The 23,758-nt window shown below is 36.8% G+C and overlaps 1 protein-coding gene across 3 annotated transcripts in view; it reads right to left on the bottom strand.

Moving 5' to 3' along the window:
• The window catches only part of ANK3 (ankyrin 3), a 338,327-nt gene that overhangs the window by 62,778 nt on the left and 251,791 nt on the right, over positions 1–23,758 (bottom strand). For all 3 annotated transcript variants that reach the window (XM_077770154.1, XM_077770152.1, XM_077770153.1), the window contains 3 exons: positions 22,985–23,091; positions 18,063–18,287; positions 14,779–14,933 (listed from right to left, as the gene is read on the bottom strand). In XM_077770154.1, coding sequence (XP_077626280.1) covers positions 14,779–14,933; positions 18,063–18,287; positions 22,985–23,091 — 487 coding nt within the window. The remainder of the gene's footprint in view (positions 1–14,778; positions 14,934–18,062; positions 18,288–22,984; positions 23,092–23,758) is intronic.

Raw genomic sequence — 23,758 nt, 5'->3', positions numbered from 1 at the left:
TAGTTTTAGCTATAAAAATGCAAAGTTTTCTATAGCAAAAATAGTAAGCTTAAAAGAAAAAAGGAAAGGTAATAGCCACACATCGCAAATAATGGATTGATATACTCAGTACCAATGACAGCTACAAGTTGAGAAGATGACAGAGAAGCCAATCAAAAACAGCAAAAATATTATAAGTAGACAAGTCCAGAAGCTGAAAACTGGTGAGAAAAACACATATTAAATTTTTCAAACTTGATAATTTATGTGGAAACCTATTTAAACAAGATACAAAATAGAGATTTGAGACTAGCCAAGAGCATTTTGGAAAAGTAGATTTGTGAGGGAGAATTTCTCCTATAAAATTTTAAAACGTATCTAGATATATCCTAATAAAACAGTTATATGGAGACATTGCCCTCCCGCCATACCCACCAGGGAGTAGGGGTTGGGTGGGAGAGGTTTTTTGTTTTAAATATTTTTATTTATTTCTGAGAGCGAGAGCGAGAGCGAGAGCGAGAGCGAGAGGCATCGTGAACAGGGGAGGGTCAGAGAGAGAGGGAGACACAGAATCAGAAGCAGGCTCCAGGCTCTGAGCTAGCTGTCAGCACAGAGCCCGACGCAGGGCTCAAACCCACAAACCAGACCTGAGCTGAAGTCGGACGCTTAACCGATTGAGCCAGCCAGGGGCCCTGGGAGAGGTTTTTAAGTACAACAGCAAACACCTCTCTGAGGAGGTGGCAGTAGGGGTGAGGTGCAAGGGAAGGAGGCGCCAGACAGGTTGTGACTGAATGGTATAAAGCACAGAAAGTGAGCAAAGAATTGCATGATCTGCTCCTTTTTATGGAAAACTGTAATCTGCACATTTTATACTTTTATAAGAGAAATTTGCAGAAGAAACATTCTAGTATTAGTACTGATCACTTTAGAGGCACGGGAGATGGGGTTGGACGTAAGGAGCTAAGAAGAGGGTGGAAGAGTCCCTTTGGGTTCACATGGCTGGGGTGGTCTTGTTACAAAATGAAGGGGAAATTCCCAAACTTCAGGGAGGGTGTTGATTTTGTTTTTGTTGTTAATTCACATAAGCCTCTGTTCATATGTTTGACACATACAGCATACGTCCTACCAATTTTTAACTATGAACGTGTTGGCCTCCTTCATCAGATACACAGGACTGAGATCACGGCTTATTCTGAACAGAAATTTATAGAAAAGGAAGATGGATGGTTAGGTAATGGGATGGGTGACATCTTCTCATTTTACAGATTAAACACATGTTCCTTGAGGTGGGAACACCAAATTGTCATATAGGTGGGAAATAGGATTCTACTCAGATTAAGAAAAAAAAAAAAGGAACTGGAATTTGGTCCATTTTGTCTCCTAACCATCTGCTTCTCCTCTGCTCTGTCCAAATCTAAATACAGAGTTTCTAATGAAAGAAAATAAAAGAAAACAAAGGACAAAAAAAAAAAAGGTTAATGTAGAAACACAGGAAGGAACCAAAGACTTTGCTCAGGAAAATATTCTGGGGGAGTTTTCAGCTATTCAGCAATTGATGAGATAAAAAGTTTTCCATCCAGAGCAGGTATTCCCTTCCCATGATTTGTCTTCTTTTCAAAAGTCTGAATTCCCAGAGTTCATAATTTATTCGGCAACTTGAGGAAGTTCTGATAACTAGTTTCAGTTGCTGTGCATCTGATCAGCTGCAGCTAAGCAGACATTGTTCACTTGGGTCTCAAACTTGTGATTATGTTCTCCTTCAGAAATAGCCTGGGACTCCACACAGTGCAAACCATTTAAGAAGACCCTGCTGTGAAATTACATCCTTCAAACAAGACAGATTTCCCGACTCCACATGTAACAAACTGTATCCTGTGAGTATGAGTTTACTCAAGATCAAGCTGGACATACCAGAGGCAATGAGGTACCTTTTGGGGGACTTGGGGAAACATCACTTCTTAGCTGTTTGTGTGTGTGTGTGTGTGTGTGTGTGTTGCAGGTATATGCTTGCACATTTGTGAGGAGTTAAGGGGGAGACAGCCATATCACCCTTGGAAACTATAATAACAATGGACTAGGAAGAGTGGCCACTTTAAGTAGTGGGGTCAGCCAGGCCACACTTTTGCCATACTGTCTTTGATAAAGAATTAAAGCCACCCCAAATATAAAGTGAGTGTGTCCATCTCAGATGCAGAAGATGAGTGGCAAATGGAAACGCTCAGATTCTAACTCTATACTCGACTTCTAATATCTTTTAGGATTTGCCAGTGTTCAGGAACACTTTGTGTTGTACTCGCTCTATTTTAAAGCTTCTAGCGATTCCTCTGTCATCATTAAAACTTGCATAATTATTGACCTCCAATGTTGTATTTTAACAGGTATTTTAAAGATAAGCCACGGGGTGCTAAGGTGGCTCAGTCAGCTGAGCTTCTGACTTCGGCTCAGGCCATAATCTTGTGGTTTGTGAGTTTGAGCCCTGCATCAGGTTCTCTGCTATCAGCATGAAGGCCACTTTGGATCTTCTGCCCCCTCCTCCCTGCCCATCCTCCACTCACATACATGCATGTGTGCGCACATGTGTGCTCTCTCAAAAAAAAAAAAAAAACCATTAAAAAATATATAAGCTTCAACCCAAAGAAACAACTACTGTGCAAATTTTGGACATCAGAATCCCCATGCGCCATTCCTTAAACAAGGCCATATACACATACCGCCCTCCTGAATTACTCAGATTCCTAGGCCTCTATATGATGAAATGGAGAAAAGATATCTTCCCTTTTGAACTATTTTTTCTGAGAATAAAAGTCAGTACAAAAGTAAAGACTACAAAAAAAAATTTAAATGCTGGTTTGTAAAAAGAGGCATAATCTCTTTAAGAGCTATAGTTGAAGGCTAGGCTATTCCACGTTGGGATAGTTGTATAAGTAAGACAATAAATAATGTATATAGTAGGTAAACATAAGAAGACGAGAAGAAAGGTGAAAACCCATCAGTACAATTATTATGGACATCTTATGACCTGAAAATTGATCGCGAGATATTACTGGTCATCATATAAGACAAAGGTTAAATAAATTATAATATATTCGTACTGTGGAATACTGTGTAGTATTAAAAAAGAATGGGGTAGAAGTATATATTTTAATATTTACATTTCAAAGCCATATTAAATGGAAGTCACCCAAAAATGTGATAACAATTGACTAATCACATCTTTACATGTCTATGTATAAATTCATATAATTTACATTAAATTTAAGGGACAGAGAAAGAGAAGAGGAAAATTATATATAATAATGAGTGTATGCTTGTGTATTATTACATGAGTAATAATATTAATACTAGTATTAAATAATGATATACATAAATATAATCAATAATATAACAGATTATAAAATATTAATGTGGATTCAACTCAAGCACATTTTTTCTCTATTTCTTGCTTTAAAAAAAGGAGACTGAAACACAATAATGAAATGATCTTAGCTGTTTGAAAGCAGATAACTATGGACCCAGCTGACTAGAGAGGCCCGAAGGAGGATGAAAGTTCTTGACACGCAGCTGCTGGGAAGCCCTGACTTGTGGCCATATTGCCCATTATGAGCACCTCATCACAAGGCGTTTTATTCTATTTATAATTCTGATAAACTGTTAATGTAAATTAAAGTTAGATTTCCTTTTCATAAAATGTGAAGAACCACAGTTAAATTATGTTAAATTAAATGAGGTTTGATAGTGAGGTTTGGCACATTGCAGGTATTCAACTAGTATCCATTAACAAAGACATCACTGTGACTTAATAGAGACTCACACCTTTTATACCGAATAACTGCATAATTCTATAAATCTTACTTTAAACGGTGCTTGGGTGGCTCAGTCAGTTGAACATCCAACTCTTAATTTCTGCTCAGGTTATAATGTCATGGTTTGTGGGATCGAGCCCCACATCTGCACTGACATCATGGAGCCTACTTGGGATTTTCTTTCCCTCTCTCTATCTGACCCTTCCCTACTTGAGTGCGCGCGCGCACACACACACACACACACACACACACACTCTCTCTCTCTCTCTCAAAATTAAAAAAAATCTTGCTTTAAAATATATATAGTATAGTAGAGACTGGTTTTTCTTTGATCTTTTAATAAATTCTTTAAAATTGTATGAAGAAAAATGTCTCTTATCTTCCTACTTTTTAAACCACAGTAAATACTAGTGTGTCCATGTGTTTATAAGAGAAATTACTGTTTACTTAATGGACGTTTATCCAAAGGGTATTGAAAACTTATGAGAATATCAAACTCTTTTGAACGGTTCTGTGTTGCAAACTAAAAACGCATGTCAGAAAAGTCACATTTCTAGGCAAATAGCAATAAAGTCTGATTACGTAAAAATGAATAATGTCAATATTCTTTCCAGGATTGAATTTACCTGTACTCAGATTTAATTTTTCTTTAGAGAGAGAGAGAGAGAGAAAGAGTGTGAGCAGGGGGGCAGGGTAGAGGGAAAGAGAATCTTAAAAAAGTGCCATGTGCCATGCTCAGTGTAGAGCCCAACATGGGGGTTGATCCCACAGGGATCATGACCTGAGCCGAAATCAAGAGTGGGATGCTCACCTGATTGAGTCGCCCAGACACCCCTGTATTCATATTTTAAAATGGTCTATTACTTACGTCAGAGAAACAGGAATATATTACCAAGAATCTTTGCTATGCTATACCCTTTCCATAGATAAAACCAACAAAATAATCTATAAACCTGATGCCTGTGTCCTATTCATACCCACAAAAAACCCAAGCTTGTGTGTGCTCCAAACTGGCAAGATCATAAGCAACACCAGTGCTGTGTATTAAAAGCACATATTCCTAGGCTTCTCTCTTGGAGATTCTGACTTGGTAGGTCAGGAGTGGAACCTGAAAAGCTGTTTTTCACACTCAATTCAGGTGACTTTATGACTTGACATATCTGGGAAGCAAAGTCTTAGTAGGCTTCACCCTATGTCTGTCCCTAAAGACTCAGAACCCAAATTGTGAGAAACATGACAATAGGATCTTATGAAAAACATCGCAAGGACGGTTCAATATGAGAAGAGGAGCTTATGAGGCAATAATATCCATTACTTTTTTTTTTTAAGTTTATTGATTTGAGAGAGAGAGAGAGAAAGAGAGAGAATCTCAATGCAGGGCTTGAACCCACAAACTGTGAGATCATGACCTGAGCCGAAATCAAGAGTCAGACATTTATCCAACTGAACCACCTAGCCACCCCTATCCATTACTTTTCTTCTTTTTTTTTTTTAACTAAACCACTGCATATCTATAGAATTAAAGGAGAAGATGCCATAAAAATAAAGAGCTTCTTACATTTCAAGGTGATTGGCAGACTATGAAAAGACCCTGAAACCCTCTCTCTTTCTCTCTGTTTAATCTCTTCCTAGTAAAGTTTTCACACACACACACACACACACATGATTAAGATTAAGCGAAAAGAAAGAGGTGAGTTCTGAAACAGGTAGTCTTGGTCAGAAGGAATGTTAAAATTTACACTTACTGAATGTCTATTTTGTGGCAAGTCAGTTATTATTTGGCCCACAAAACATTTGGTAAAGAGAGTGTGTAAAGTTCAAAGAGAAGGAAGAAGTGACCTGCCCAAAGTGACCTGTCTGCTTTAGAGCTTAGAACTTAGGTCTAGGAACAGGGTCACGGAGAAGGGGTGAAGTCATGAACTTCAACCACAATTCAACAGATTGTGAATTCAACACAATTCAGACATGAACTTCAACCACAATTCAACACAGTGTCTGTGCAGATTACCTGGCACAGGGTGGTAGTTGATAAATGGATGAATAATGGATAGATATGCAGATACCTTGGTCCAGAAGGTGACGTGGCTTCTTATTAGCCCACTCTATGAGCAGGAAGCTCTGATCATAGTGGTACTTTCTGCTGCACAAGAAATGGGAGCTAATGTGCTACAGCTTCCTTACTTCACTGATTAATGATAAATTTATTAAGTACTTTTAACTCAGTTTCTTTATTTGTAAAAGTGGGACAGCTTTCTCTGTAACTGAGATTTTGCAACAGAGTAATAAGAATAAAAAAATACTTTGCAAATATAAATGGAGATCATGATACAATGAAGAATAAATTATGGGTGAAATCATGTTCCCACTAAATGGGTTAATCTTAATGCTTTTAAATGATCATCCTTGATTAGTTTTGTCTCACTCTTACATCCACATGATTAAATGTTTAGATAACTTGGTCAAATGGGACCATGATTGTTTTTCCTACACCAAATTTGTTCTCTGAGGTCTGTTTGTGAGTGTGAAGGTCAGATTTGAGTGTGAATAGTCTATAGAAGGAATACAATCTCAAGTTTTCACAAAGGATGATTTCTGTATCTAGAGTTTAACTTCTAGTCAGGTGAATGTTCTGCTCAGTGTGCTCCTCTAAGGAAGGAGAATTGGATATGAGGGATGGGGGAAAACAGAGGGCTAGAATGTTAGTATTCAAAGGTCAAGGCAGCCAGGATGGGTCTCTGGGATGTCACTGGAGACAGTTGCCTTGGACTATTTAGTTCTAGCATGTGCTTTATATATGCATTGATCAGCATTATTTTACATCTTTGTGCAAGGTAAGGATCTTCTTTGTTATTCAGATTTGTACAATGCATTGAGGGCTAATGATGAATATCTAGAAACAATGAATTATGTATTATCTTTGTTTTCCCCTCCAGTTTTAGCAATCCATATAATTTCTGACAATTATATTTTAAAATTATTTTTTGAAATAATTCCATTCATTCAACATGTTATGGTGTGGAGACAACACTGTGCCAAGAGCTGTCAACAAGTCAAAGCCCAGTCCTTGTCCACAGGGACTTTACAGTACATCAAGGAAGACAGCAAAGTTCAAAGTTGCTCGTTATGGAAGAAGACAGGCCAGGTGTTGGGGACATATTTCCCAGGTGGATCTAACTTAGCCTGGGGTTTAGGGAAGGCTTTCTGGAAGAGAAGTTAGGGAGGGAGTGTTTGCTCATGTTGGAATAATCATTATAAGGTTTTCCTCCAGGATTGCAGAAACCTTATATTCTTTGCATTGGCGTCTCTATGTATTTTTTCCAGGAAAATGTTCTTCTACATTCGCTTACTTTTCCACTTATATAAATAAAAGGGCATGGCTTTCAGGCGATTAGCTCTATTATGGCACTTTCTCAACCCTTTGTTTAAACCATTACTATGACATCTAGGCAAAAAACAAATAATATAATCTCATGTTCAAAATCAGGATCATATATAATGTTTTAAGGCTGAACATCATAAATCAGTAACCCAGCCATGTGCAGCAAATACAGAAGCACAATGAACTTCCAGGACACTAGACCTGCAGTGTCTGCTACCCTGGCCTCCACTCCCATCCGCACTAACGGTCATAAACGTTTACACCCAGTCTCTCAGCCCTGCTTCCCTGTCCTCAGAGAGCCAGGAGCCCCATTCTGTTTGATAAGTGGGTCAGGGTGTCTGACATCATTATTTCAACCTACTAATGTTTATAAAAACATGTAAACGCTGGCAAATCCATTTACACAGGCATATACAGAACTTGGCATGGTTAATGTTCACTTGCTTTGGTCCATTCTCATTTCCTGTAACTTGGTGTAGGGGAGCTGGTCTAGTACAGTTTCCTTTCCTTTTGCACTGTGCTAGGTATCACACAACTGATTTAAAATGAGTTTTATAGCAACAGACCAAATGGCTTAACTGACAGTATTTGGTACGCTTTTTCCTTTTCGCACCCTAAAAAAATTGGGTGAACTTGATTTGGTCAAGTTCAGTTTTTACTTTTTCCTCCAGAATTTTTCAGAACTGTTAACAGATTTGTCCAACAGATGGTGCTGTGTACAACATAAAGCTACACATTTCACTTAGTGCTCAATTGTTTCTACAATCTCACCTGACGCGTTAGGATTACTCTTTGTCTCATGGCTGATAAATTAAAAACAAGTTCAATTGAAATGAACCAACGTAGCAATTTTTAACTGAGAAATCTGTCTCTGTAGTTATTGTTGGTATAGTTAGATAATAAATTATGGAAATTAGTTTTATGTTACTTAACATTACAGTTATCAATTTTTCTTTCCTGCTTCAACTTACAGAAAAATAGCATAATTATTTTATCTAAAATGCATCATTTTAAACTTTCATTTGGTCTCATGGGAAAGCAATGACAACAGTGAGGAAACATTTTCCTGGCATTCTGGCATTGTTCGGAGAGCTTCAGCACACTTTGTTCTAGTACAGTGGTTGGGATTTTAAAAGAATACCACAATTCCTATATCTTCAAAGCATTCTCGTGAGGCTTAGGTAGTAATGATTTTGATTTTAAAACCTAATACATGTGTCTACACAAATCTACACATTTGCAGGGAAGCACTGTCTAAAAAATATAATGCAAGACACATTTATAATTAAAATTTTTTTAATAGCCATACTAGAAAATTAAAAAGGAACACGTTAAATTAATTTTATAATGTCTTTTTTTAAGTAGGCTCCACGCCCAGCACAAAAGCCCAACATGGGGCTTGAACTCACAGCCCCGAGATCAAGACCTGGGCTGAGATCAAGAGTCAGATGCTTGACTGACTGAGCTACCCAGATGTCCCAATTTTAATAATATCTTTTATGTAGCCCAGTATATCCAAAACATTACCATTCCAACATGTAACCAATGTAAACATCATTAATGAGCTATAGACTGGGGGGGGGGGTTGCTCTGCACATCTGGTGTATTTTACTTTCACAGCACATCTCAATGTGCACTGGCCCCATTTCAAGGGCTCTGCAGCCATGTGCAGCTAGTGGTAACTGGAGTGTCAGTGCCACACTAGAGCATTTCTCTAGCTCTTCAATTTTAAGACCTCCGAGGAGGAAGGATTCTTCTACTAGTAAATACTCCCAGGTCCTGCAAAACCATAAACTGCAAAATATCCCTTGGGGACTGATTTGGAGGCACAATTTTAAACATGTTTAATTTAACTTTGTGAGTTTAACTAAAGACTTTAAACACACTTACAAAGTAGATTCAACTTGGTTCACTTTAAAGATGATGTTTTTGGGGGGAGCGGGATGAATTTTTTTGCGTTTTGCAGTATCTTTTTCTCAGCAGAGAACTGACAAGGGCTGGGGCAAGATCTGAGTCTGCTGCCAAAGAGCAAAGGCACTTCTGCCACATGATATCCTAGTGGTAACAGCAGGTTCTTCACACCCAGACCAGACTTCCTCTGTCATTCTAGCCTCTTACTTCAATAGAGCTTTGCTAACACACCTGTTTCATTAGCATAATCATTGATGCTTGTGTCTCCGGGCTCCTAGTGGCAGAAATAAATTTTAATTTTACCACATTTTGCAGTGACAATTTTCTTGAATACATACCATATCCTTTTGAGTCATATAAGAACTAAGATGGTACCTTGATGAGTAATGGAAGATTTAAATAGCAGCTAACATTTAAGTAACATTTTTGTTTCATGCAAAACTTTCATAGGCATCCTTCATTTGAGAATATAGAAAGGCAAAGGGGTATTATGGAAAAACAACTAAATTGGGGGTCAGAAGTCTGGATTTTAGAAATCTAGATAGATCTCGATCTATCTTTTTACTATTTCCTGACTGATAGTAGTGATGGGGAGAATGTCACCTTCATCAACCCTGACCAGGGCTTCAACTAGCCATGTGCGATTTGGTAAAGGGTACCACTCGGGCTGAACACCACCGTGCAGGTAAGTGGCTTGGGGACATTAGGTAAGAGTGCTCCTTTGTCCTGCAGGCCAGTGTTGCAGCCGATGGCTTGGCAGGGGGAAGAGGCAAGATTTTAGTTGCACAACTGTAAATGGCAGCATTGATTGAGTGGTTCTCACACATCAGGCCTTGGAGGTTAAGAACTTTACATATATTAGCTTGTCAGTTCTCCCTTAGTTCTCTATGAGGTATCCTCACTTTACAGATTTAAATTAAATTTTAGAAAGATTGAGTGCTTGGTTAGGGTCACACAGCTAGTAATTGGTGGAGTCAGCATGAGAATTCCGGTCTGTGTGATGTCTGCAGATCCTGACCCTGACCACCACATTACACCAGGAAAATTATCCTCCTCCTTGAACTTGTCTTTCCTTGGAGTTATTCTAACTACTCAATTTGATTGTACACTTGGAAAGGGTTTACAAGTTTTAAAATACTACAGAACCATACCTAATCTTTACAATTGCATGGTATAGTAAAAATCAGTTAATAAAATATTGGCTAAGGTGATTTTTAATATTTGGGTTTTAAGATTTTTCTGAGAATAAGGTGCAACAGGACTGCTTATAAAAGTAGCATATAGATTAGTTACATAGTAGAATTTATTTATGGAAAAGAGGATTAAAAAGGAGACACTTATAACAAAACATGTAATAATACCAAGAGTCACTTACTATGGATGACAGATAAGGCTTAATTGTTATAAATTGGGGAAATTAATAAGTTAAAACAACAGGATGATTTATTTCTTTTTCTTTAAGGAAGTCTTGAGTGATCTAATCACTGGTTGATTTTCTGTACTATTGTTAATGTGATAACAACTATCCAGGAATAAACAAAGAGGTGGGTGGGGCCGAGGGGTGAAGGTAAAACATACCATGAAAACTTCGGATGGATCTGTGCTTCTGCTTCTTTTCCTTTGAGAACCTTGAATAGTTGGATTTGAGAGAAACAGAAGCACTGGGTTTTTTGAGAGATAGGTTGATTTTGATTTTTGCCTGTTTTTAGAAGGGGGATGTTCCAGTATAAATGAAATGTCTTTGGGGACCAGACAAGAATGGTGGTAAGTGAGGCTTAAGCTTGGTATGAAATCTGATTGAGTTTCTGCTATAAAATAGGTATAGTTATTTTAAAATTTAATCTGTGAAAAGAAAACACTATGCCTGGAAAATTTAGTCCTTATTTTTGCTGAAGTACCTCCAGTGCTAGATTCTTTAAACCTAGAAGTATTTACATTTCCTTTTAATTGCCTAAAATAGAACCAAAGTTTGGCTGGTCTTTAAAAATGTAACAAAGAAACTCTGTCTACTATTTCCAAGATAACATACAGAATCCAGGACAGAGGGCTAATATCANGGGTAATCATTTTTCCAAGCAAAGATATGACTAATTCCTATTTAAAACTTGTTTATTAAAAACAAAGTGAAGTCAACATGAAATCATAAAAGCCCATTCCATAGAAACACCTTAAACTGAAAAAAAATTTTGAGACACCCCAAAAACCGGTGGCTCAGTCGGTTAAGCATCTGACTCTTGGGTTTGGCTCAAGTCATGATCTTACAGTTCATGAGTTTGATACCCATGTTAGGACCTGCTTGGGATTCTCTCTCTCCTTCTCTCTCTGACCTTCCCCTGCTCACTCGCTCTCTCTCAAAATAAATAAACTTAAAAAAAAAAAAAAAAGAATCCACTAAAACTTTTTTCCCCCCAAAATTCCACCTGTGCCTGAAAGGATATATTATAATCTATACTCAAAAAATTAAGGAGACTTATTAGAATATTCAGTTTTTTTGGTAGAACTACAATGTCCAATGAGGTAGTGAGTGGCCACATGTGACTATCTGAAATTAATTAAACAAAATTAAATATTATTTCCTCAACTGTATGAGTCACATTTCAGGTACTCTAGAATCACATGTGACTAGTGATTACTCTTGGACAGTCCACGTATATATAGAGTATTTCCATCATCGTATAAATCATCATCTATTGGACAGTTTTAGAATGTTCAGTATTCTTCCTAGAATACTGTTAATTTCTCAGAACTTTCCTCCAAGTAAATGCTCCTCTTTAATTTTCTTCTCCTGGAGATTAACATTCATGATGTTTGGAGTAAAGGAAATAGAACAATGAGAACTTTTCCTCCAGATAGATGAGAAGGTTTCTCCTTCTGCCCCTTACTGGCAAGGGAGAAGAACCTAAATCAGCACTGTGCCTGACAGTAAGGGCTCAAAGGTGATTAAGACATGTACCCTGCCCTCAGGAGGTTACAGTATCAAAGTAGTTATCCATTAACAAAAGAAAGAAACTCCTCTTGTTGCAGAGGCTGCATGTTCAAAACTAATAATCTACCTTGGCATTTAAGAACTACTAGATATGTGAAAATATGTATATACTTTATTTTCCTTAATACAAAAAACCATCCTCTCTGGACAACCCATTTTTCTTTTTCTCGCCATTTTTGAATCCCGAATCATCTATATCCTTTTACTATTTTCAAAATGCTAATTCAATTCATTGTCTTAGGATATATTCTTTATATTATGGGGATGAGCACTGAGTGTTATGTGGAAACTAATTTGACAATAAACTATTTGTAAAAAATAAAAAAAAATTAAAAAAAAGGATATATTCTTTATAAAACTTTTAATTGTGTTTCCTTATCAATTCCATTAGACAAGAATGATTAGGTAATAATAATTAGAAATCTTAATTACCATTGTATGTTCCTATAAGAAATCGTTTGAAGTTATAGATAGTATATGGTATAAATATCAGTATCATATATATACATTTAATGTATGCTCATTTAAGATGATTATTCTTCTGGGCCTTAAATCTAGAGGTTTGTAGGAATTTTCCTGTTTACATTTATTTTCTTCTCCACAGGGCACTCATTTCTAAAGTAAGTGATATCTGGTTAAATCTTTGAAAACAAGATAGGACAAGATTTCCAACCCCAGTGCTGCTACTTAGTTTGGGTAATATTAGGTAAGTGACTTGACCGGTCTGAACTACAGTTTCCTCAACTATAAAGTATAGTTGAAGGGGCGCCTGGGTGGTTCAGTTGGTTAAGTGTCTGACTTTGGCTCAGGTCATGGTCTCATGGTTTGTGAATTTGAGCCCTGTGTCAGGCTCTGTGCTGACAGAGTGGAGCCTGAAGCTTGCTTCAGATTCTGTGTCTCCGTCTCTCTCTGCCTCTCCCCTGCTCATTCTCTCTCTCAAATATAAATAAATGTTAGGGCACCTAGAGGGCTCAGTCAGTTAAGTATCTGGTTTCAACTCAGGTCATGATCTCATGGTTCACGGGTTCAAGCCCTGATCAGGCTTTGTGCTGACAGCTCAGAGCCTGGAGCCTGCTTCAGATTCTGTGTCTCACTCTCTCTCTACCCCTTCCCTGCTCACACTCTACCTCTCTACCTCTACCTCTCTCTCTCTCTCTCTCAAAAATAAACAACAAATCAATGTTAAAAGAAAAAATTTAAAAAATAAAGTGTGATTAAAACTACCTACTTTACAGTACTATAGTTTTAAATTTTCATATAGAAAGGAATTTATCACTGCCTCATGAATGCTAGAAACTCAACGATTATCAGTTTCCTCCTACCTTGCTATAAAAACATCTTTAAATTCCTGGTTGGCAGTGATGAACTGTGTCTTTTATAGAACCTATCGCAGGACATTTTTTTCTATAGAATGAATAGTGACAACAGCTGATATTTATTGAGGGCTTACTATGTGAGAAAGGCTGTATTTCATAAGTGCTTCACAGAATATTTTTTCCCAGTAACTTATTTTTCCCATAAATGCTTCACAGAACATTACTTCCCTATGAAGTAAGGAAGGTGTGTCCATTTTACAGAAGTCAAAGAGGCTCACAGGGATCAAAAAACTTGCCCAGGGTCATCGCTCAAACATCTGAGTCAGTCTAGGTCCTTTGTCCTCACTTAGAAATAAGGAGACTATGGTGGTTGCATTCCAAAAGCCAGTGAATTAAATGCTAAGACAGTGAATTTTATGGGAGATGAACTATATCTCCAATAAAATTGCTCTTTAAAACAACTGCTGAATTTGTAGTGATTAGGGAGTCAGGCTCAGTTGCTTAAGCTCAGTTGGTTAACTTTGGATCAGGTCATGATCTCACAGTTTGTGAGTATGAGCCCCACTGACAGTGCAGAGCCTGCTTGGGATTCTCTCTATCTTCCTCTCTCTCTGCCCCTCCCTTGCTCTCACTCTCTCTCTCTAAGTAAGTAAGTAAGTGAATAAATAAATAAATAAACTTAAAAAAATTAGCATCATTCTCTGGTGCACTTGGTCTCTAATTGCTTTTTACCCCTTTAGAGGAAAACTCTGTATCAAGTGCCTACTCTCAAAACAAGTCCATTCCCAATGTCTACTAAGAAGACCTGGTTTCTTCTAAGGGTCAGAGAGCCAAAGAAGGTATGTATGGGAAGTGACCTGCTCAGCTATATGTATCAGCCTTACTAGAACACAGAATACAACATAGACTCCAATAATTAGCCTTGCAACTTATTTGGATTACTGTCCAATAGAAGTTAAAAATTCACGAAGAATGTTGAGATAATTGGGGAGAAGATGGAGACAAAAGAAAGGATCCAGAAATAATAACTCCAAAAGTAAAATGTGAACATTTTCTTAAAAATGTCCTGCATGCTTTGCATACCTTCCTCTATTATTTCACCTCCTTCTGACACATTTTTCATTTAGAAAACTTTCTCAGGTTTTGGAAAGATTAATATATTTGATTGAAGATGGAAAGAATTATCAATGTAGTGTTTGTACATTAGCATTCGGAGAACAAAAGCCTGTTGGATTAAAAGGAACTTCATGCCTTGGATATGGAAAAGAGCACTAAAGGCTGAGGAACTAGACCCCCAGATCAGGATGCTGATGTGTGAAGTTCAAGTGCTGTTAACTTTGGTGTAGTCATGCCTTTGATTTCTACCCGCAGACATGAACAGAAACCAGGACTTGTTATCATTACCTTCATCCATGCCATTGAGTAATTCGGTTAAATCTTCATTTTTGCTGTCAAACTGATGCTCCTTCCATGTTTCTCCATTTTCACTTCGAAGAACAATGAGTTCTCTCTCCTTTCCTCTCATGGACCCAAAGTGAGGGATTTCCACTATGACAGGGCTGGAAAAGAAATCCACATTATTTTGGTATCAAAATGAAATACGTTTACAGTATCATACTTAAAAAAAAAGTTTCATTAACAATATTCATTTGAAAATCAGAGGTGCCACTAAGGTTGGGAATGATTTCAAAGCTGCAGAATCATTTGCTAATTAAATAATATATTAGAAGCCTGAAAACATGCCATCATTCATTCATTCACAAACAATTAATTAATAAGGGCCTACCATGTGTTAGGCATTTGATTTAATATGGGAGAAAGTATTCAACACATATAAACAGGAATTTTGAATGAAGGAATTGAAAGGTATTAAAATAGACCATGAGCAAGTTGGTCCATTTTTAAAAATACAATAGGTCTATCATATTATACAAAAAGCTAATGATTTAAAAGGACACAGTCATTTCGTTGAAAAAGAAATTGGATAGTTTTCCTCCTTTGAAAAATCACAGGTATTTGTCCCTTCACAAGCAAACAATCGACATAACAATTCACTCCCTCAAACAGTGACTTTCCATGACTTTTATGGCCTGTACAGTTAAGGCAGTTTTCTCTGATGTTTAATTTGTGAGATGGTCGTGGGCCGCTTAATTTCCTATTTCTAGAAAAACCTGCAGAGAAATATTTAAACTTTCTGAAAAAGCACTTGTTGATTTGAAATTGTAATCTAATGATATATTAAATGTTGACAGTGTCCTTTTGCAGAAGAATGTAAAAGAACGGCTTAGAATTGAAGATAGCCAATCAAGCACAAGAATCATTTTGTTGAATTTTAAAATAGGATAAATGCTAAAAAGGATGAATGGAAGTAAGCAGACCACAATCACACACAGTTTATGTAGTTGGATTGTGCAGCTTTATTTTATGACATTTAAGTAGACAGTATCATTATTCTCCTACAGAGGTTGTATATAACCTCACCTCTTAACCTGTGCATTTATATAAGGTCACAATGGAGGCTACGGGGGCAGATAGGCAAGAGCATAGAAAGGGCTAGTCGTTGTAATGATCCAATAACATGAATATGTATGAACATTTCATTTATCACAAAAGCATTTGTTTAAAATGGGATGATAAATATGATCATTTTACTTTTGGCAAAATAATTAGAATTAATTCAAATTAAAGATTTAAACATTGTTAATAATGCCTTTATTTTTTGATAGATAAACAAAATCAACTACTCCTAAGGGTGTTAATAATTTTAAGAGTTAAGATATTTACCGTAGTTTTTAACCACATCTTTTTTGACATTACTTTTTTTTTTTTTTTTGAGAACTAGATACAATCTTTGCAGGTTAATGTATCAGATACTGTCTCTGTAAATATTTGAGGAATGTGGCTTTGTGTAGGACATTCAACAACACTGGAAAGAAGGTATGAACCAGGGCCTCTGACCAAGGTGAAAGCCAAGCATAAGTTTTCATAACAGGTTTCTTCATGCAGACTGCCAAGGCAAATCCCCCAACCAGACAGACAAGCAAACAAACAACAGATACCAACACATTTCAGCTTCAACAAAACAAAACAAGACGATTTAATAACTGTTGTAGAACATTCTATCTGCTGCCTATTTGGCTTTCTTTNTTTTTTTTTTTTTTTTTTTTTGAGAACTAGATACAATCTTTGCAGGTTAATGTATCAGATACTGTCTCTGTAAATATTTGAGGAATGTGGCTTTGTGTAGGACATTCAACAACACTGGAAAGAAGGTATGAACCAGGGCCTCTGACCAAGGTGAAAGCCAAGCATAAGTTTTCATAACAGGTTTCTTCATGCAGACTGCCAAGGCAAATCCCCCAACCAGACAGACAAGCAAACAAACAACAGATACCAACACATTTCAGCTTCAACAAAACAAAACAAGACGATTTAATAACTGTTGTAGAACATTCTATCTGCTGCCTATTTGGCTTTCTTTAAATATCTTCTAGCCCCAACGTTTATTCAAATCAGTTTCCTTATTGAGGACTTTTCTTTCTCAAAGCCCATGAAGATTACCTACTATGTATAAATATGTACTTTTAAGAAAATGTAACTCCAGACACATACATATATATATATATATATATACACATATATATTCACACACATATATGTCATTTACAGCAAATGCTGATTCAAAGCCTGCAAATACCTCTCTTACATTGGGTTAAAATTAGATTGTCAGTCTGTCTTAAAAACTACCATATTCAGTTGAAACATTTCAAAGTAAAGGAAGGTTTACAAAAGCACAAAGTTACAAAGCAGAATGCTTGCAGGAAATTCCACATGCCGGAGAAGCACAAGGTAGGTAGCGATGCTACATTAAGTCAAGCCACTATGATTTTTGTTTCTTTCAGTGACACACATCAACTGAAAGCATTAAAAACTGAAAAAATAAAAAGAAAATTAAGACAAGAATAAGACCATGGGTGTGACAGAAAAAAATTGAAAATGGAGAAATAATTGTAGACATTCTGTATCTTGTCTATAAAGATCCTACCCAATAAATTTTGTTCCTTGAGGCCCAAGCTGCAGGATTCGGCTAACCAAACTCTCACCCTCATTTACAGGGGGAGGATTGGTAGGAAGATGCAGTTTACTGAATAACATCCATGCAGCAGGAAGAGAAACGAGAAGGGGAAATTGTGAACAAACTGTCCGTCACGACAGAGCCTGCCTGATTTGCACCCAAGTGCCACCTCAGAAAATGAATTTATTTTTCCTTTTTGTAAAATACCATTATCACAATGGATTATATCCCTGCAAATTATCTCTAAAAAAAGGCATGTACCCATAGTAGCCATTTATTCAATGTGGTCATATAATTCCAGCATCTGTATTTTTTCTTAAGAATGGTGCCTTGACTTCTACAGGGGCCGCTGGGGTTCCGTGCACTCACTGAGCAGAGAACATGCTTTTTGATTAGTAAAGCTTTGACCAGCAAACTGAGTTAAGGAAGTATCAGCCTACTTGCTTTTCACAGAATTACACAGCTTTGTGACCTTTGATGCTACACGAAAGGTGTACTCAATCAAAATGGTCCGACTACGTCATATTAATAGTTAACTACTTGAGTTAAAAAGGGCAAAGAAAATCAAATATATCATACAAGGGCCAAGATAAAAATTGACAAAATCACTTACCCTAAAAATTGTGCCCCTGCAGGACCCATTTCTACCAGCCTACTGGCTAATCCCTCTCCTTCCACCATGGGGGGTGGGTTGGCCAGTTTATGTCTCTTTACCAAACGGCAGGTGATTCGGGTGGGGGCTGTACACTTGCGAGGGGGGATGATGATTCTCATCCCGTGGTGACGGCTCCCTCTCATGGAGCCTCCTCTTGCATCCACCATAAAGCTGACCAGAAACCTGCAGGGAGAAGATCAGAGGCCGAATCAAGGACAGAAATAAACCATCTTCACAGGAGGTTTTAAAATTAAATGTTAAGGAAAAAAAATTAAATGTTAAGGTTTAAAACGACAATGTGGCTATCATTTCCTCTCTTTAAAAATATATTGGAAGTAAATACAGTGGAGTCACACCAAACATGCGTTTAACTCGTGAATTGGGCAAAAAGTGAAACATGACAACTTATTTTTGGTGGAACGTGGCCTCCTAGTAGAAGCCAACCACTGTGTCAGATACTCCGACTGAGGAACAGTGAATGGTTCAAAGCTGGAATAAAAACTGTCATGCATTTAAAAACCCAAACCCAGGCTGCCGTATGCGGCCTCTGCAGATGGTCTTAGCTGTATTCAAGGGTCATTTTAACTATAAGTGGTTTTAGCCACATGCTCACTATGGACTCTCGCTCTCTGACAAGTCACATGAAATTCCACGGTATGTCTTAACATGTACAACTACTAAAATAAGTATGTATGTATTTAATCATACTGAACAGTCTATCACAAAGCAGAATATAAGAATAAAAGCAGATGCTTAGTTCTGCTAAGGCAATTTTGATGGAAAGGGATTTAATCTTTTCATCATAAATTGGACTTTAAAACTGTTGAAAATAATCTATACTTGAATATCTGTACAGCCATACAAAACTAGTAACTTAGACTTTTTAGAAAATGTCTCTAAATTATATCATTCTGTCATTGGCCTTTACATCAAAGCTAATGAAGAAAAATTATTTGTCTGCATGTAGATATGAAAATGTAGAGAAACTGATAGTATCTCATATTGCATATCGCAGTTCCCTATTCCTTTCACATGCTTACAGAAAGGTCATCCCTGAATCTGGTGCCATAAACCAGTGAGTCTGACTCGTGAAAGAGTGCAAGTCAGACAGGAGAAAAATATGCTTATTACTAGAACAACACCAAATGTTGATAATGAGAAAATTGTTTGAATATCTATAGTATTGGGAGGGCAGATAATCCCATCCATCAAAAATCCTCTACTAAATATAGTTCATCTGAATACAGTTCTAACATCCTGCAAATAGATTTTAGGACCTTGCATGGAGATGCTAGCTGGGGACCCTTTCCTTAAGTGATGCCTCTTGATCTTGGAAGAGTAACCTCTTCCTCAAAGCAAACTGACCTGCCGTCCCCATGGTGAAAGGCAATAGCATGGGGATCATTTTCCAGCCAATCAGATGTTCAGGACCAACTCTGGTCATCAGTGAGGTAGAATCAACTTCTTACCCTTCTGCTTATTTTGGACTTAGCCATTTTCCTCTGGATTATGTTTTTTGTTTTGTAACATTAGACCTACTTTGAGAGGTTGGAACTTCTGTAATGTTCAATGTAAAAGGGGAAGAGACTAACCTCTCTAAAACAAAACACAACACACACCTTCCACGTCAAAGACAAAGACACTTGTCTGCTTGTGCAAGTGACCACATGAATTGCCTCGGGTGCTACATGACAAGGCTCACTTGAAACTGCTCTGGGGAGCCTACACTGTCTTAGACATACACGTATTAAAAACATCTTTACTCAGTAATGAAGACAATAGGGCAACTTTATAAAGAAGCCGAAGACAAAATCTTATCTTTCCCAGCATTTAGTCATGAAAATCAACTTGTGCTAGGGAATAATAGCAACAGAATGGATTAAAAATGATTTGAGGTCAACTCTGGGTTCGAAAATGTGGTTGTATTAGCTCACATAAACACTGGAATGTTTACACTGGGAGGGTAGTGTTTGCCCTGGCAACAAAGAGTTGATCTCAATAATATAGATGGTAATTCGGATCAGGCCTGCCTTGTTCTCTGCTTGACCTGCAGAGCTGGCAAGCACATAATAAATGTTTACTGAATGACCCATTGAACAAAAACTATTCTATTAAGGGCACTTAGGAAATGCCTAGGTCAGACACAGTTACTAGTATTAAAAATATACCTATATGAAAAAGATTTATATATATATATATATAAATATATATAACACTTGTAGATGAAAAGTATGAAGGTTGTTTAAGAAGGTCTTCAGTGTCAATACAAAAATATCCAAACTACAAAGAATATCACATCCAAATGGAAAAAAAAAAAACATGTCTTAGAAGATTTTAATGACAAATTAGAAGAAGCTCTTTCTCTGAATTCTGCACAGCACCCAGTGCCTAGTTGGTAATCATTAGCAATCGTTTAATGTTCTAAGGTTTTCAACTTTATAGAGCCAATAGACTGAGGAAACGTGAGAAAATATATTAGGCAGGATAAGGGTCCTGTTATTGAATAATAATGAAATTCAGTGATTTGTTTTCCAAACTCATTCCTTACATATTTTATGCAAAATAAAATTTCATGCAATATAACTCATAGAAACAAATCAAAAGGTGATGTTTAAACATATCTGTTGTATCTTATTAATACTTAAACTAAAGCAGGAATTCTAGAAATGATCCTAAAACTAACACACGAATGTTTCTAATTGTAAGAACAGCGGGAAGATGAAAGCTGATACACTACAGACACTGACACAACTAACTGTGGGAAAACTTCACATAAATTAATAATACAAAAAGGATGGTTCACATAAAGGACACAGTTATCACCTTGAATCATACTGAGGAAGTGGAGAAGAATAGCTGCAAAATAATTTAGAAAGCAAATGGGAGAAATTAATGTAAGATAATTAGAAGCAAGCAACAGAAAATGTCAATGACAAGCAAAGGAAAAATAAAAACCATCAGAAAATGAAACCAAGGCATTTGGCATTTGTGGGACAACCTGGAAAAATATTCACATTCAGTGGCTATAGAAGCTACTATCCAGACCTGGCAGCATTAGTGAACCATTTCCAAGTGTACACCAAGTCTATATTTTCCTTTTTCAAATAAGCCCACACCAGCTGCCATTACTTTTGCTTTCCTGGACATGTCTATTGCCCTCAATAAATTCAAGAGGAAGGAAAGAGAATTCGCATATTCAAATATTTCATTGTCCCCAATGTATGGGAAAGTTCACTTCTGATTTTATTATTCTATGCTCCCTCAAATTCTCATTTGAAGTTCCAACTATCATTTGAAGCAAAGCACAAAAGTTTCCTAAGTTACACACTAGTACTTTTCTTTGCTATGTAGAGAACACAAAATGCTGGTTCTAGGTCTTTGTAACACAGTGGCAATTCACCAAGCTTAATACAAAGAACCTCTTCAACATGTGGCTCACTGAATGTATCCCAAATATTTCATAGTTTACCTCCCAACTGATTGTTTTTTGGCTTTTGTAACTTTAGACCCATAAACATCTGACATAAATTGTGTAACTATTTTAAGCAATTAAAAATTATTACTATAATTAAAGATTTTTTCTAGTTGAGTTAGAGATGCAACGTTATTTAGTCAAAGACCATGTGTAGTTTATAATTTATAAAGCACTTTTAAGTCAATTACTTCCATTTGAATGATACTGCAATTATTTGTGCTACAAGCCACAATTCTGTAGGATACTTTAACCTGCAGGGTTACTCTAAGTCTGACTTTTCATCTGAAAAATGGGGATAGTGAGTAAAATTTATCTCACAGTGTCATTTTAAGGTTCAAATAAATATTAAGATAATACATGTAAAACATTTAACACAATGCCAGGTACATAAAAAGGTAAAGGTTAGCAATTACAATTTATTTGAATTAAAAGCAACAGAAAATAATTCATGTAATATGTATAGCATTTCAGAAGTATTAATTACTGTTAATTTATTTAATTCCAAATTAATCTGGATCACAACTTGTCCTGGATCACAACTAATATATGGCCAAAATGCCAAATTTAGAGGCAAAAATACCTTGAAATTTCCATAATCTCAATGATTTCTATTCCATTTGTGTGGCATCAACTAGCCCAAGCTTTAGTTACTGACAGGTGAAGAATCCCGTATGTAAGTATACACTGACTACCAATTCAGCAGTTAGAGCAGGCTACTTTGCACCGCCCACCTCTCAATCTGCTACCAGTGGGGCAGCAGTGAGGAACCTGTTCAATGTGGTTTTTAACCACAGCATTTCTGGGGTACACACATTGGTACATTCACCTCTTTTCTTTTTAAAATTAATTTCTCTTCTTCTAATTGTAATTTAATGAGACTTCATCATAATTTTATTTCAGGAGTGCAGAAGGCACCAAACTGGTCTGAAGACTGCAGGTGTTTCATCATGTGAAGCAATGCACAAGAGCAGTGAGCAAGGGGAATGAGCAGAAATACCTACACATATAACTTTCCGTTAGAAAGGAAAATCAGACACTCAGAAATAAAACTTCATCTGAATCAAGTAAAATTGAGGGAAATGACTAGATTTAATTTTTTTCATCAGAAAGGAAAATTAAAGATTCAGAAGTAGTACTAGAACAGCCGAGACATTTTATGTACGAATACTTTATTTTCCTTTCCAACACTATGTTTTTTTTTCAACAAAAAAACAGGTATAGCAATTTGCTCAGAAAAGAACATTTACAAATGATTTACAAATATACATGACATATACTCGTTAATGAAGTCTTTTAGAAGACCAATATTTCATACACATAAAGCTTGTCAGTATGAATTTATAAATGCAAATAAACATAATGTTCATTTAATGGGATAAAGGAAGGTGACTTTTAGATTACTTACCCAGAATGAACAGGACTTGAGACAAGATTGACATTGTCCAAGGTATCTGCAGCCCAGCTATAATGTCTAAGAGAATCTGAATCAAATTCTCTTGTAAATGTTAGATGCTGCAAAATAAAATGATATAAGGCATCAACAACACACAAGACACTGATTTCTCTGTACCAACAAAATATACCTGTATGTCTCTATAAGTCCCGATAGTCAAAATAAATTTGTACTTACTCTTCTATAGGTCTACACTGAAGTTTCAAGAATAGAAAACAAAGTTTATTGATAAGTTGTTTTATTTCAATCCTTTAAAAATTTTTTTAAATGTTTATTTTTGAGAGAGACAGAGAGAGACAGAGACAGAGCTCGAGCAGGGAGGGGCATAGAGCAAGGGAGACACAGAATCTGAAACAGGCTCCAGGCTCTGAGCTGTCAGCACAGAGCCTGAGGTGGGGTTCAAACCCACAAACTGCAAAATCATGACCTGAGCTGAAGTCGGAAGCTTAATCTAATAAGCCATCCAGGTACCCCTCAATCTTTTTTTCTAAACATGCCACTGCATGAGTTTCTTTAAACCATTTTTCATGGTTATTTATTTATTTTTGAGAGAGAGAAAGAGAGAGAGTGGGTGCCTGAGGGGGGAGGGAGCAGAGAGAGAGGAAGAGAGAGAATTTCAAGCAGGCTTCATGCTGTCAGCACAGAGCCCAATGTTGGGCTCGATGCCATGAACCAAGAGATCATGACCTAAGCTGAAATCAAGAGTTGGATGGTTCAGCGCTTGAG

Source organism: Crocuta crocuta, unplaced genomic scaffold (genome assembly GCF_008692635.1).
Source record: "Crocuta crocuta isolate KB4526 unplaced genomic scaffold, BGI_CrCroc_1.0 scaffold46, whole genome shotgun sequence".
NCBI lineage: Eukaryota > Metazoa > Chordata > Mammalia > Carnivora > Hyaenidae > Crocuta > Crocuta crocuta.
This window is presented reverse-complemented; position numbering and strand designations above follow the sequence as displayed.